We start from the raw sequence: 12,912 nt of genomic DNA, 5'->3' as shown, positions 1-12,912 counted from the left end.
GGATCTGTAGTGTGGGACAAGGAGAGGAAAAAGATCGAGATTACAGAGGCCGAGCAGAGGCAGAGAGCGACGGCGCAGGTGGAGCAGAGGATCCTGTTGCTGGAGAAAGGCGGCAAAGCGGCGGCGGCGGACATGACGGCGTGGGAGTATGAGCGGAGAAAGAGGGAGGAGCTGGAGAGGAGGAAGGCGGAGAGCGAGGAGGCGGAGATGGAGCAGAGAACCATCCAGGACTGGATCAACACCGTGGTGATGAGACACGTGGACTTCCTGGCCTTCGCGGGGATCCCCATGACGGTGGTCGCCGCGGTGACGTCGGCGTTCGGCGTGTTCGGCTACGGCGGCCACCAGTCCGTGTTCATCGTGCTCCTGGCTCTGGTCGGCGTCATCGCCTACGTGCTGCTGAACTCCTCCGACTTCAAGTTCTGGATGCTGGTGGGATGCATGGGGATGCTCGCCACCTTCGTCATCGCCATCCTCACGCTGCACGCCGGCCAGGTCGTCGTGACAACCGCCATGAAGGTGCACAAGGCCGGCGGGAAGATCCAGCCCAATAAGGAGGAGGTCGGCGGTCGCATGAACCATCAGTCGTCCTTGGAGGCTCTGAACGCCGCTTTCTTTGTGGCGAAACTGTCCCAGCTGGCGTTGGGGGCCACGGTCGGCGGCCCGCTGGTGAGGCGAGCGGCCGGGGAAGTTAGAGTCGTGGCGGGCGCCGCTTTGGTCGCCGGGGGTTTACTGGCCGCCGTGGAGGTTTTGGCGCCGGTTCTGGGTGAAGGAGGGAAAGCCGGGGCGCTGCTCGGGGTGGTCGGGGCGGCGGGGGTGTCGGTGGGCGCCGCCTCGGCCGTGGCCGGGAGGTGGAGCTCGTGGGCGGGGACGGTGGCGACGGTCACGGGTCTGAGCGCCGGAGCGTTGGTGATGGGGAAGTGGCACGTCGTCAACATCGGGCTGCAGGTGCCCGTGGCGTACGTGTTCGCCATGACAAACCCGTTCTAACGTCAGAGTCAGGAGGAGACCCGCAGACCCCCGCTGGGAAGGTGTGTGTCCGCTGCACTTACTGTAGCTGTGTGTTGACTGTGTTTAGTTAAAGGGATAGTTCAACATTTTTGGCAAATTGGCCCATTGCCATAATCCCTATAGTCATAGCAGTAGGTTTGTCACCTTTAATTGTCGGTGCAAGCTATTTTTAGAACGGCGGAGCAGAGCCGTGAGCTGCTCAGAGCTACGCTACGGAGGCTCATGGGATTTCTTGGTTTCCCTCATCAAACTCATCAAATACACAATCCAACAACTCCAAAACGCTCTGGTGGACAAGTTGTGACCTGCACATTCACCACGCTATGAGATCATAACCGAACGTTACGAGATGGAGTTGTCTTAGAGGGAAATACCGTTCTAAAAGTAGCTTACACCGACAATTAAAGGTAACAAACCTACTGCTATGACTACGGGGATTATGGCAATGGGTCAATTTGCCAAAATGTTGAACTATCCCTTTAAAGGAGAGGTCACATCATTAGCAGGAACCAATGAGACTGGAGCTGCAGGTAAAGAGAGTCAGAGATGAGCTGTTCTGTTGTTCTGTTCAGGATTTGATCCAAATCCCTCTGTTTCCTGTCAGACCAGGTGCCTCTAAAACCAACCTCATTATCTCAAAATCGAGATGTGACATCACATCACAAACTACACTGCACAGCAGCTCAGTAAGACTTTAATTCACTTAGTATCACCAGTCGCTGTTGGGAACTTTAACACTGGATGTGAATGTGTCACAATGAGCTGACGATGCTTCAGAGTCATAGAGAGCCTAAGCGGAAGCAGGAAGTAACGGTCACCATGGGACCTCAACTCTGAAAAACTCGCCATTCAAATGAATGAGACTGAAAATTTTATTTCGTGATCCGTTTGAATTGTGCCATGAGAAAAAAATATGTCCTCTACCTGTTTAAAACATCACGTTTCATCCCGAGAAATCAGCAGTTTGTTGTAAAGCTATTGTAGAATAAAATTCAGAAGAATCTGTAAGCAGAAAGACTACAAGTCGCGTAGGTGACGTCACACACCAAATGCCGCCCTTTCCTGTGTCAGTTGGTGACGTATTTTCTGTGGGACACAGATCTGTAGTCCGTAGAGCGGTCTTTACACAAAATACATTCTTCTGTTGCCGTTTTATGATAAACGGCCGATTTCTCGGCATGAAACGTGATGTTTTAAACAGGTAGAGGACATATTTTTTTCTCATGGCGCAATTCAATCGGATCACGAAATAAAATTTTCAGTCTCATTCATTTGAATGGCGAGTTTTTCAGAGTTGAGGTCCCATGGCGCCGTTACTTCCTGCTTCCGCTTAGGCTCTCTATAATAAGAGTGAAGGAGATGATGGGATGGTACAACATGGACTTTTGTTTGTGTGTGTTGTGTTTTTATATTGAAGCTGATAAACACTGAAACACAATGTCTGAACAAATTTTAAATAAATAATTTTTTTATTTATTATTATTTTATTCTAATTTTGTTCACTGTGTTACTTACTGATCAGAAGCCCCAGGGCAGAGACACCAATATCTCCACTTTTCATATTACAACAGTTCTTTGATAATACTTCAAAACTTCATTCATTCATATTTTTACCTCATTATGGTCCTATAGTAATTGGTGCTATCTGATGTAGTTGAATAATATTTATGTCTTGTCCCCTATATGAAATAAACCTGAAAAACAGGAGGAGGATAAAAAAACAAACATTATTCTGTGGTTTTGTGTTTATACTTATACAAATCTGACCTTTGACCTCTGTGACGGCCCAAGATGAAGATGAAGGTGAAGATCGAACTCCACCTCCCCAGATTTCAGCCGAGGGCTCTGCTTCAAACCTCACAGTTAATGAATGAGATCTGGTTTATGTGATTCAGTCCCTGAAGCAGTTGATCCAGTTCTTCTGCAGATTTTGATAATAATAATAAAAAAAAAACTTTTCTGAGACACTGAGTCATGGCTCGTCGGGACTGACTGACTGACTGACTGTGATGTGAGGGGTTCATGTGTGTCATGTGTTTCTCTTCTCTGTGACCTCTGACCTGACAGTGACCCCCCCCTGCAGTCACACGAACATGTTCAGATAAGATACAGGCAGAATGTGGAGGAACCTGATCTGTTACCGAGGCTGCAGGTGGAAGAGCAGGAGACGATGTTCAGGTAACCTGGGTCATCGCCTGTTACAGGAAGATTACACACACACACACACACACACACACACACACACACACACACACACACACACACACACAGGGTGGGTGTAAATTCCCTCAGTAGAGAATGTGACTGCAGGCTGAACTTAGCCTATCATGCTCTAATCAGCTTGAATGACATAAAACACCTGAAAAACCTTATCACTATATTTATCTAATAATTCAATATTTTAGATTTTTTAAAAAGCAACAATCGATGGTAAATTTAGTTATTTAGTTAATTTACTTTCATTGGACTACGAACTGCCCTCCCAGGCATAAATAAAAAACTACTCTGGAGTATTCATCAGCATGAGGGTGAGTCAATAATGACTGAATTTCATTTTTTGGTGAATTATTCCTTTAAGTTTAATTTTGAAATTGGATCTCTAGGTATTAAGGTAAACTAAACACTTTACAGTAGCTGCAGGTGCACTGATACGCATTCATTACCGCACAAAACAGGTGGTAGACCTAATAAACAGGAAATTTAAAAAATGTCTTATACACACAAAACACTCTATGTCTGAGGTTTAATGTTTTATTACAGCACAAACACCAGTGCAGAAACACCCTGTGTGTGTGTGTGTGTGTGTGTGTGTGTGTGTGTGTGTGTGTGTGTGTGTGTGTGTGTGTGTGTGTGTGTGTGTGTGTGTGTGTGTGTGTATTTCTTGTGTGAGCAGAGTGAAACTGAAGCAGTGGAAAAAAGAAACAAAAAAACACCACAGCTTCCTGTTTGATCATGTGACTCCAAGTCACATGACATGACACCTACCTTACTAGGAAGAGAGCAAAGGAGCGTGCCGCCGTATGGCTGGCCGTATGGTGCCCCCGCTCGGAGATCCAGGAAGAAGGAGGGGGAGGAGGTCATGTGACCGTTTAGATGAGTTGTGTACAGTGCAGCTGCAGCTTCAGGTTAACAGGTAAGACGCTGCCATTTAATCATATAACATTAAGATACAGTTAGTGTGTGTGTGTGTGTGTGTGCGTGAATGTGTGTAGATGTGGTCTGTGGATCTGCTCCACTTCCTGTTTTTCTCTGGACAAGATATTAAACAGGGTCAGAGTTCATGCTGTAATAAGGAAACAGAAGTTTGTTTCTCTCTGTTTGTGTCTTAGTCTATAGGCCTAACAAAACAGATTGTTATCCTCAGATGTCTCTACTTCTGAGGATACTACTATAACACTAAGTCATTGAATCTGTTAGTAGGATATGGGCAAAATATCTGAACTGTGTCTGTTTATCTATGTCACAGTGACGGTTCTGCTGGTTCACTACCTCCTGTTTATTTATAGCTAAATATGACATTAATATCAAATATCACTTCAACAGGGCATGAATCTGTCTTTTAAACCTTGTTCTTTGTTTCCTGCAACTGATAAATATAGCCAAAATCAGAAATATGCTGAGCTACAAACCTTTAACTGTTGATTCAAAGATTATTAACCAAACCTCTAAATTACCTCGTAGCCTTTATATATCTGATCTCCTAACAAAAGGTGACCGACTCGACCATGTGGAATAACTTCCCCCTGCGAATCAGATCTGCACAATCTCATTTATATAACCTCTCAGCTTTGTGTTAATGTCTCTATTTTCTCCATCTGCTGTTGTTTTAAATGCCTCTGCTCCTGCACCCTACACTATAGGGCTGCAACTAACGAATATTTTCATTATCGATTAATCCGTCAGTTATTTAAACAATTGTAACAGACTGTTCTGTGTTTATGTGTGAAAAGGAGGTGTGTCCCTCTGAGTTGCCGTAGGGCGGAAATAAGTTCGCGGGGTTTACCGCTGGTGTGTATAGGTGTCTCGGTCTGGAGGAATAAAGTGAGCGGAGCTGCTACTGGACACGCTATCTTGTCTCATGTCCCGTTTATTGTTTTCTACATCACTACAGTATAGGCGAACCCAGAACGCTCGGCTACACAATTAATCGATTAGTAGTTTGGTCAATAAAATGTAAAAAAAATGTTGAAAAATGTCAATCACTGTTTCTCAAACCACAAGATGACGTCCTGAAATGTCTTGTTTTGTCCACAAACCAAAGAGATACTCAGTTTATTGTCATGAAGGACCAAAGAAACCAGAAATATTCACATTTAAGAAGCTGAAATCAGAGAATTTTGCCTTTTTTTTCTTTTAAAAACTGCTCAAAGTGATTATTCGATTATCAAAATTGTTGACGATTAATTTAATAATCGATTGTTGTTTGATTAATCGATAAATTGTTACAGCTCTACTACTATGTTCGCCTTTAACCATTTAACTATTATGCCTTAGTTTCAATGTGTTAATGTTAGCCACCACTGTTTGCAGCTTATTTATGTCTGCACAGCACTGAAGCCTTCTTCTTAATAGGTGCTAGATGAACGAATAGCCTAATCCTGTATGTGAGTTTGAACAATACCACAGTGTCACACAGTATTGGGCCTAGAAATACAGCAAAAGCGTACAAAAGAAAGAAAGGAGTAAAACAGTGATTTAAATGGAAGTATTTAAAATATTTAAAAACAAAATAGTGCAAACAGATGAGGCGATGTTTCCTCCTGTTTGAGTTTAGTTTGTTTAAAACTAAATTTTCCAGGTTTTACGAGGCAACTTGCACTGAGTGAGGAGGTTTCAGACCTACAGCAGCTTCTTTACTGAAATACAAACACACTTAAAGTCGTGTTTTCTGGAAGTGAACTCACCTGATTTATGATCCGGAGGTATTTACAGTGGGTTTTGAAATCTACGTTGAAGATAAGATTAGAGACAGACACACAGCTCCTCTCTGTGCTGAATAAACTGTGCAGCATTAACAACACACTGTAAAACACGATACTCATAATAAAACCATGTGCATCAGGACAGTTTGAGGATATAAACCCCGACAGAGCAGAACAATCTGATATGCAACAGGTCACAGTCTCATAACCATGATGAGTTTATGCTGCTCCTCTCTCAGGAATGGGGTCTCTAACAGTGATTCAGCTCCTGGTCCTGGTCTCCCTGACCGTGGCCATGGAAGACGGACTGGCGAGGACGCCACCCATGGGATGGATGGCCTGGGAACGCTTTCGCTGTGACGTGGACTGTAAAGACGACCCAAAGAACTGCATCAGGTTTGACTCATGATTCTTTCTTTCTTCTTATTCGTTCTGGGTGAAGACACTGAAGCACTGATTATAAAATCTCTGCTGGAGGAAAACACTTTGGTTTTGTATCATAACATCATAATGTGGTGATATACAAGTGTCCACATGGTGGTGCTGTTCACACACAAACCATCAGCTCTGCCCACACTGAAATACATGGGGTCAACCTGACAAGAAGAGAAACTAAACAGGAAGTATGTAAAACAAAACATAAAATCAACATTGAGGGGAAGAACATTATTACTTTTTTCGAATTCAAAGACAAGAAATTACTATTTCCAACCTTTATGTTTTATTAGGCAAATTTCACATCCATAAATGGAAATTTCAAGTTGATTATTATTTTAAGTCTCTTAAGTTAATTACAAATAAGAAATGTATATCAATAATGAATATCCACTATGATCTAATCTATCACAACAATTATAATTAGGCTACATTACAAAGTCTGTCACACCAGGATTTTATTTTATTCATTTGTTTATTTTCTCTCTTTTATTTGACTCTTGTTATGCTGTCTTATGTATGCAACTATAATGTTACTATTGCAGAAAATGTTAACTGGAATGAACTGAATTCATTGTTTGTTATTGCAACTTTAAATAAAGTTTAGAAGAAATGTAGAAAACAAACAAAAAAAACAGGAAGTATATATAAAAAAACACACAATAATACACAACTGACACATTTACTGTCCCCTCTGTCCACAGTGAGGGCCTGTTCAGAGACATGACGGACCGACTGGTGGAGGACGGCTGGAAGGAGCTGGGTTACGAGTATGTGATCATCGACGACTGCTGGATGTCCATGCAGAGAGACGCGGGAGGACGACTGCAGCCTGAACCCACCAGGTCGGTCCCATCGCGCCCTGCACCAACATCCAGGAATCATTGGACGATATCTGAGACACGTTCAGTGTTTAAAGGGATAGTTCAACATTATGGCAAATTGGCCCATTGCCATAATCCCTATAGTTTTAGGAGTAGGTTTGTCGGTGCAAGCTATTTTTAGAACGGCGGAGCAGAGCCGCGAGCTGTGAGCTGTGAGCTGTGAGCTGCGCTATGGAGGCTAATGGGATTTCTTGGTTTTCCCTAATCAAACTCATCAAATACACAATCCAACAACTCCAAAACGCTCTGGTGGACAAGTTGTGACCTGCACATTCACCACGCTATGAGATAATAACAGAACGTTATGAGACAGAGTTGTTTTAGAGGTAAATGCAGAGACTGCTTGTTGAAAATCTGCTCCCGACGGGAACACACATCAGCGGTTTTGCATGAATTTACCTCTAAAACAACTCTGTCTGGTAACGTTCTGTTATTGTCTCATAGCGTGGTGAATGTGCAGGTCACAACTTGTCCACCAGAGCGTTTTGGAGTTGTTGGACTGTGTATTTGATGAGTTTGATGAGGGAAACCAAGAAATCCCTTTAGCCTCCGTAGTGTAGCTCTGAGCAGCTCACGGCTCTGCTCCGCCGTTCTAAAAATAGCTTGCACCGACAATTAAAGTTAATGAACCTACTCCTAAAACTATACAGATTATGGCAATGGGCCAATTAGCCAAAAATGTTGAACTATCCCTTTAAACTTGTTTCCTTCTTTCCTCCAGGTTTCCAGGGGGCATTGCAAAACTGGCGCAGTACGTCCATGACCGTGGACTCAAGCTGGGCATATATGGAGACATGGGCAACCACACGTGTATGGGCTACCCCGGGACCACGCTGGACAAAATCGAGCTTGATGCCCAGACCTTTGCCAGCTGGGGGGTGGACTACCTGAAGTTTGATGGTTGTTGGTCCAACCCGGCGGAGCAGATGCTTGGTGAGAAGAACGTCCACTCATCTACCGAATTCACACATGTTTTGAATGTAAATGTATAGATACGGAGCAGCCACAGACCGTTTGTCTCGTGTCCTGCAGGTTACCCTCGGATGTCTAAGGCTCTGAACGCTACAGGCAGACCGATGGTTTACTCCTGCAGCTGGCCTGCCTACCTGGGAGGACTTCCCCCCAGTGTGAGTGTCCTCACTGTGTCACTGTTGGACCAGGGTTCAATAACAGAACTGACTCTGAGACCAGGATGATGCTACTGCAGTAAAACTAAAGGACTATTATAACTATCCTGTATAAACTGTTAAAAATACCCAGTTAAAGCAACTCTTACACTTTCTGCTTTGTGTGGATTATGGCAGTACAAAGAGACAGACAGCTCTTCAGGATGTGGATGATACAAGCCTCAAGTCTGAATAAAACACTTTCAGTACAATTTAAATACAATCATACATTTGATATATTGTTTTTTTTTACAGATCTGATGTTGCCAATTTGAAAAAAAAAAAAAAGTTCCTAAAAGTAGCACAATTGAACAAATAAAGATGTAATTAACACTAAATTACAAAATGTCTTTGGTATGTTACATTAAACATACCAAAGACACATGTTATAGGCTACATGCTAACTTTCTAGAAACTACTACTAAGATGCTTATGCTGCTTGCATACCAGGACAACAGGGAAAGTTTGCGTGGTATCACAAGTGTGTGTGGTGAAAGCAAAAGGCGATTTGAATTTGTTTGTTAATCAGTGTAATAGGACAATATAAACTGAGGCTGAGCTGAACCCAAACTGAACCTGACACAGTGTAAACTGAAGCTCTGAGTTTGTGTCACAGAGCTGCTGCTGTTTACTCATCGGTGCAAGAAGAAGTATTCAGATCTTATCTTAAAAAAGGATCAAAACAGTAAAAATAATTCAAACATAGTGAATGTCACAAAGTCATAACGATTTGCAAGCTAAAACATTTTAAATGCTCACGAATCAAATACATTTAAAACAAAAAACAAAAGGACTTTAATATATGGGTGCAACTATGAATTTATTGACTTATGACTGTGATGTGAAAGAAATGCAGGTGTACAAATTCAGTTGGTGCCCTCAAAACCACTGACAGGGAGTGAACTGTGAACTCCTGAAGTAAGATAAGCACGTTTCAAAACAAAAGTCTTTCAAAATAAAAGCACATTCAACAAATGTATAAACAATAAGGAGCCAAAAGTCAAATTCCTTGTCTGGTCTTTGATATGATTTTTAGTTATTTACAGTGAATCTTCAGTGAGGTTAAAACTGTTGCAGCTGCTTTATATTGTAGACTATAGACTCTCTCTCTCTCTCTGCTGCCGACTGGATGATAAGACTCTGTGTTTCCTGCTGCTACCAGGTGAACTACACTCTGCTGGGGGACATCTGTCACCTGTGGAGGAACTACGATGACATCCAGGACTCCTGGGACAGTCTGCAGGGCATCGTCGACTGGTTCTTCACCAACCAGGACGAACTGCAGCCGGCTGCAGGGCCGGGGCGCTGGAACGACCCCGACATGGTACAGTACGATGGGGTTCGAACACAACCGATCTCTCCGGTGATCTCTCTCTCTCCAAAAACCATCAGGGTTTCATGATCCCTCATATGATGAAAAAGGAAAAATCCGCACACCAGCAAAAAGCTCCAGAGCAATAAATAATTTATTATCACCCAAAGGGAGTAACGTTTCGGGCTCAAGCGCCCTTCCTCAGACTAACACAGGTGAAGAAAGCGAGCCTCTAATATACTCTTGGGTCACATGATCAATCAGGTCAGACATCTTGAATGCACAATATTCAAAACATTCCATAGTAAATATTCAACAAGAATAAGAAAAAATATGTGCACAAGCATGCTATGGCAACAGTAACATGACACTATCATCAGGTATACAAAACACCATCATACAGTCATGTGATCAGTACCAGAGGCATCTTAATACATTCATATCAGGTGATAGACAAGAAAAATAGAGCAAAAAAATCCATCCGATGTCACCAAAGTAACAGGAAACAGAGATCTCGAAGCAATGGTACATATTTTACAAAACCAAAAACTTGGAGAAAATAAAATAAAATTATAAAATAATAATAAATATAAAAATCAAGTACATATGTAGGGTTGTATCACCCCACATGCACATACCAAAGGATATCAAATGAATAACAGTAACTGTATATGTAGACAATGCTTTCATGATCCCTCCGCCTGCCTCCTTCTCTCTCGTCAGCTGATCATCGGTAACTTTGGCCTCAGCCTGGACCAGGCTCGCTCTCAGATGGCTCTGTGGGCCGTCATGGCGTCGCCGCTCATCATGTCCAACGACCTGCGAGACCTGGACAACAGCGCCAGGGCCATCCTGCAGAACAAAGTGGCCATCGCCATCAACCAGGACCCTCTGGGTATCCAGGGACGACGCCTGCTGCAGGTCAGCATCATCATCATCATCATCAGAGGCGTCAGGTTATTTACGATAAACTAACAGATCATTTATCACACAGTAGCACCTCATTTGCACATGCACAATTTGCACACTATTTATTTATTTATTATTATACATAGTGCATATTACACACACACATCATACCTCCTTCTCTCTTCTTTTATCTCTTGTATTACTATTGCTGCTCATTGTTGTTGTTGTGTTGTACATCTAGGGACATCTAGTTTTTTTCTTATAATTGCTGGCTTTCTATGACGAGGACAGCAAAGTAAGAATTTCATTGTCAGGGAAACTCACCTTTCCACTGTGCAAATGACAATAAACACTTTGACTTTGATTTATCTGTGTGTGTGTGTGTGTGTGTGTGTGTGAGCAGGAGAAGAGTCGTATCGAGGTGTTCTGGCGGCCTCTGGCTCAGTCGGCCAGCAGCCTGGTGTTCCTGAGCCGGAGGACGGACATGCCGCTGCTCTACCGCTGCTCTCTGGAGAAACTCAAATATAAACCTGGAAACTACGAGGTTTGTCCTCCAGCCGTGTTTGTCTGTGTGCACTGACATGATTAGTTCACTAACGGAACAACCAATCAACTGTTTCAGCCACTGATTAAAGGAATAGTTCAACATTTTGGCAAATTGGCCCATTGCCATAATCCCTATAGTCATAGCAGTAGGTTCGTTACCTTTAATTGTCGGTGCAAGCTATTTTTGGAACGGCGGAGCAGAGCCGCGAGCTGCTCAGAGCTACACTACGGAGGCTCATGGGATTTCTTGGTTTCCCTCATCAAACTCATCAAATACACAATCCAACAACTCCAAAACGCTCTGGTGGACAAGTTGTGACCTGCATATTCACCGCGCTATGAGATAATAACAGAACGTTACCAGACAGAGTTGTTTTAGAGGTAAATTCATGCAAAACCGCTGATGTCGGGGGCAGTTTTTCAGCAAGCAGTCTCTGCATTTTCCTCGAAAACAACCCCGTCTTGTAACGTTCTGTTATTATCTCATACTGTAGCATGGTGAATGTGCCAAAATGTTGAACTATCCCTTTAAGCAGAAACATCAGATATTGTGGAAGAGTAGACACTCTGATTGACAGACAGCTGATTGGGTCTTGGATAACATCATACTCTTATTTTGAAAGAGAAGAGGAAACACCATCAGCCAGTCAGAGTCAGTTAATCATCAGGAATCCTCCTCCCAGCATGCACCAGGTTTTTTCTCAGAACAGGAGGTTGTTCAGAGTAATAAATGATGACTCAGTAATACAGTATATGAGTGATGATGTAATAATAGTTTTACTGAGCAGGATGATTTTACCCAGCATGCATCTTTTTCAGTGTGTTGTTGTCTCTGCGACTCTGCTCAGTGATTCATGACACAAGTGTTGAAACAACAAAGTCTGTTTTGGTGTGTACATCACAGTGAGATTGTAACAGTGGCCTGAAGAGTGTGTGTGTGTGTCTGGCTTAAATCAGGATGCATAAACACAACAAACACAGACAACATAAAGTTATTGATATTCCATTACAACAATGTGAGTTTATTCTTCATCTACTTGATTCGCTCTCGTTTCCAGGCCTACGACGTGTTCGCTGGCTCCACGGTGACGGGACTGAACGTCTCCACAGAGTTCACCGTCTCCATCAACCCGTCAGGTGTGGTCATGTGGTACGTCTACCCGCAGGCCGAGTCCGTCCACAGGAGGACGTCACAGTTCAGAGACCGTCACAGAGCCGGACCTGGTCGTCACTCATTGTTTTAAAGAAGACGAGCCGGGACGTTAAATAATGACAGACTCATCTCATCACCGAGCTGATGTTGTTGTTTTTCTCTGAATCTTTAACGCTAAATGTGCTCCGATGAACTTTCTCTTTTAAAGATTAAAACCACTGATTTTTTTATGCTGTTTGTTTCAGCAGGAAACTTTTAAGTAATTTTGTCTAGATGTTGTTGTTGTTGAAATAAATTTTTCTGATGTTCCATGGAGTCAAATTAAATTAAAGGTTGGAGGTTAAAACAGTAAATGTATAAAAAAAGAAAAACATCATCATATTGCTGATCGAACTTGTTTGGGTCAAATCAGTGAGGCAGTGAGAACACAGTGTATTTTATTTACCCCCAAACAAGTATAATGTTCAAACTGGGCCGGTAAAGGTCAACAAGTAGGTTCTGAATACAACAGCTAAACAAGTTGTGTTGACTCAACACAGTCACACGTGAAGGAAAGTATTTGATCCACAGCTTT

General features: G+C 42.9%; 1 protein-coding gene across 1 annotated transcript; it reads left to right on the top strand.

Annotated features, from left to right (window-relative positions):
• The first annotated feature begins 4,048 nt into the window (after positions 1–4,048).
• Positions 4,049–12,623, top strand: LOC310998808 (alpha-N-acetylgalactosaminidase-like). The gene is made up of 9 exons (XM_083989010.1): positions 4,049–4,144; positions 6,173–6,329; positions 7,073–7,213; positions 7,974–8,185; positions 8,285–8,379; positions 9,581–9,742; positions 10,454–10,651; positions 11,043–11,183; positions 12,244–12,623. Exons 1-9 carry the CDS (start codon positions 4,105–4,107, stop codon positions 12,427–12,429), a joined length of 1,332 nt encoding a protein of 443 aa, XP_083845136.1. The 5' UTR covers positions 4,049–4,104; the 3' UTR covers positions 12,430–12,623.
• The last annotated feature ends 289 nt before the right edge of the window (positions 12,624–12,912 follow it).

Source organism: Trachurus trachurus (assembly GCF_905171665.1).
Source record: "Trachurus trachurus genome assembly, chromosome: 16".
Classification (NCBI taxonomy): Eukaryota; Metazoa; Chordata; class Actinopteri; order Carangiformes; family Carangidae; genus Trachurus; species Trachurus trachurus.
The sequence above is the reverse complement of the archived record's forward strand: the minus strand, read 5'-3'. Positions and strand labels throughout refer to the sequence as shown.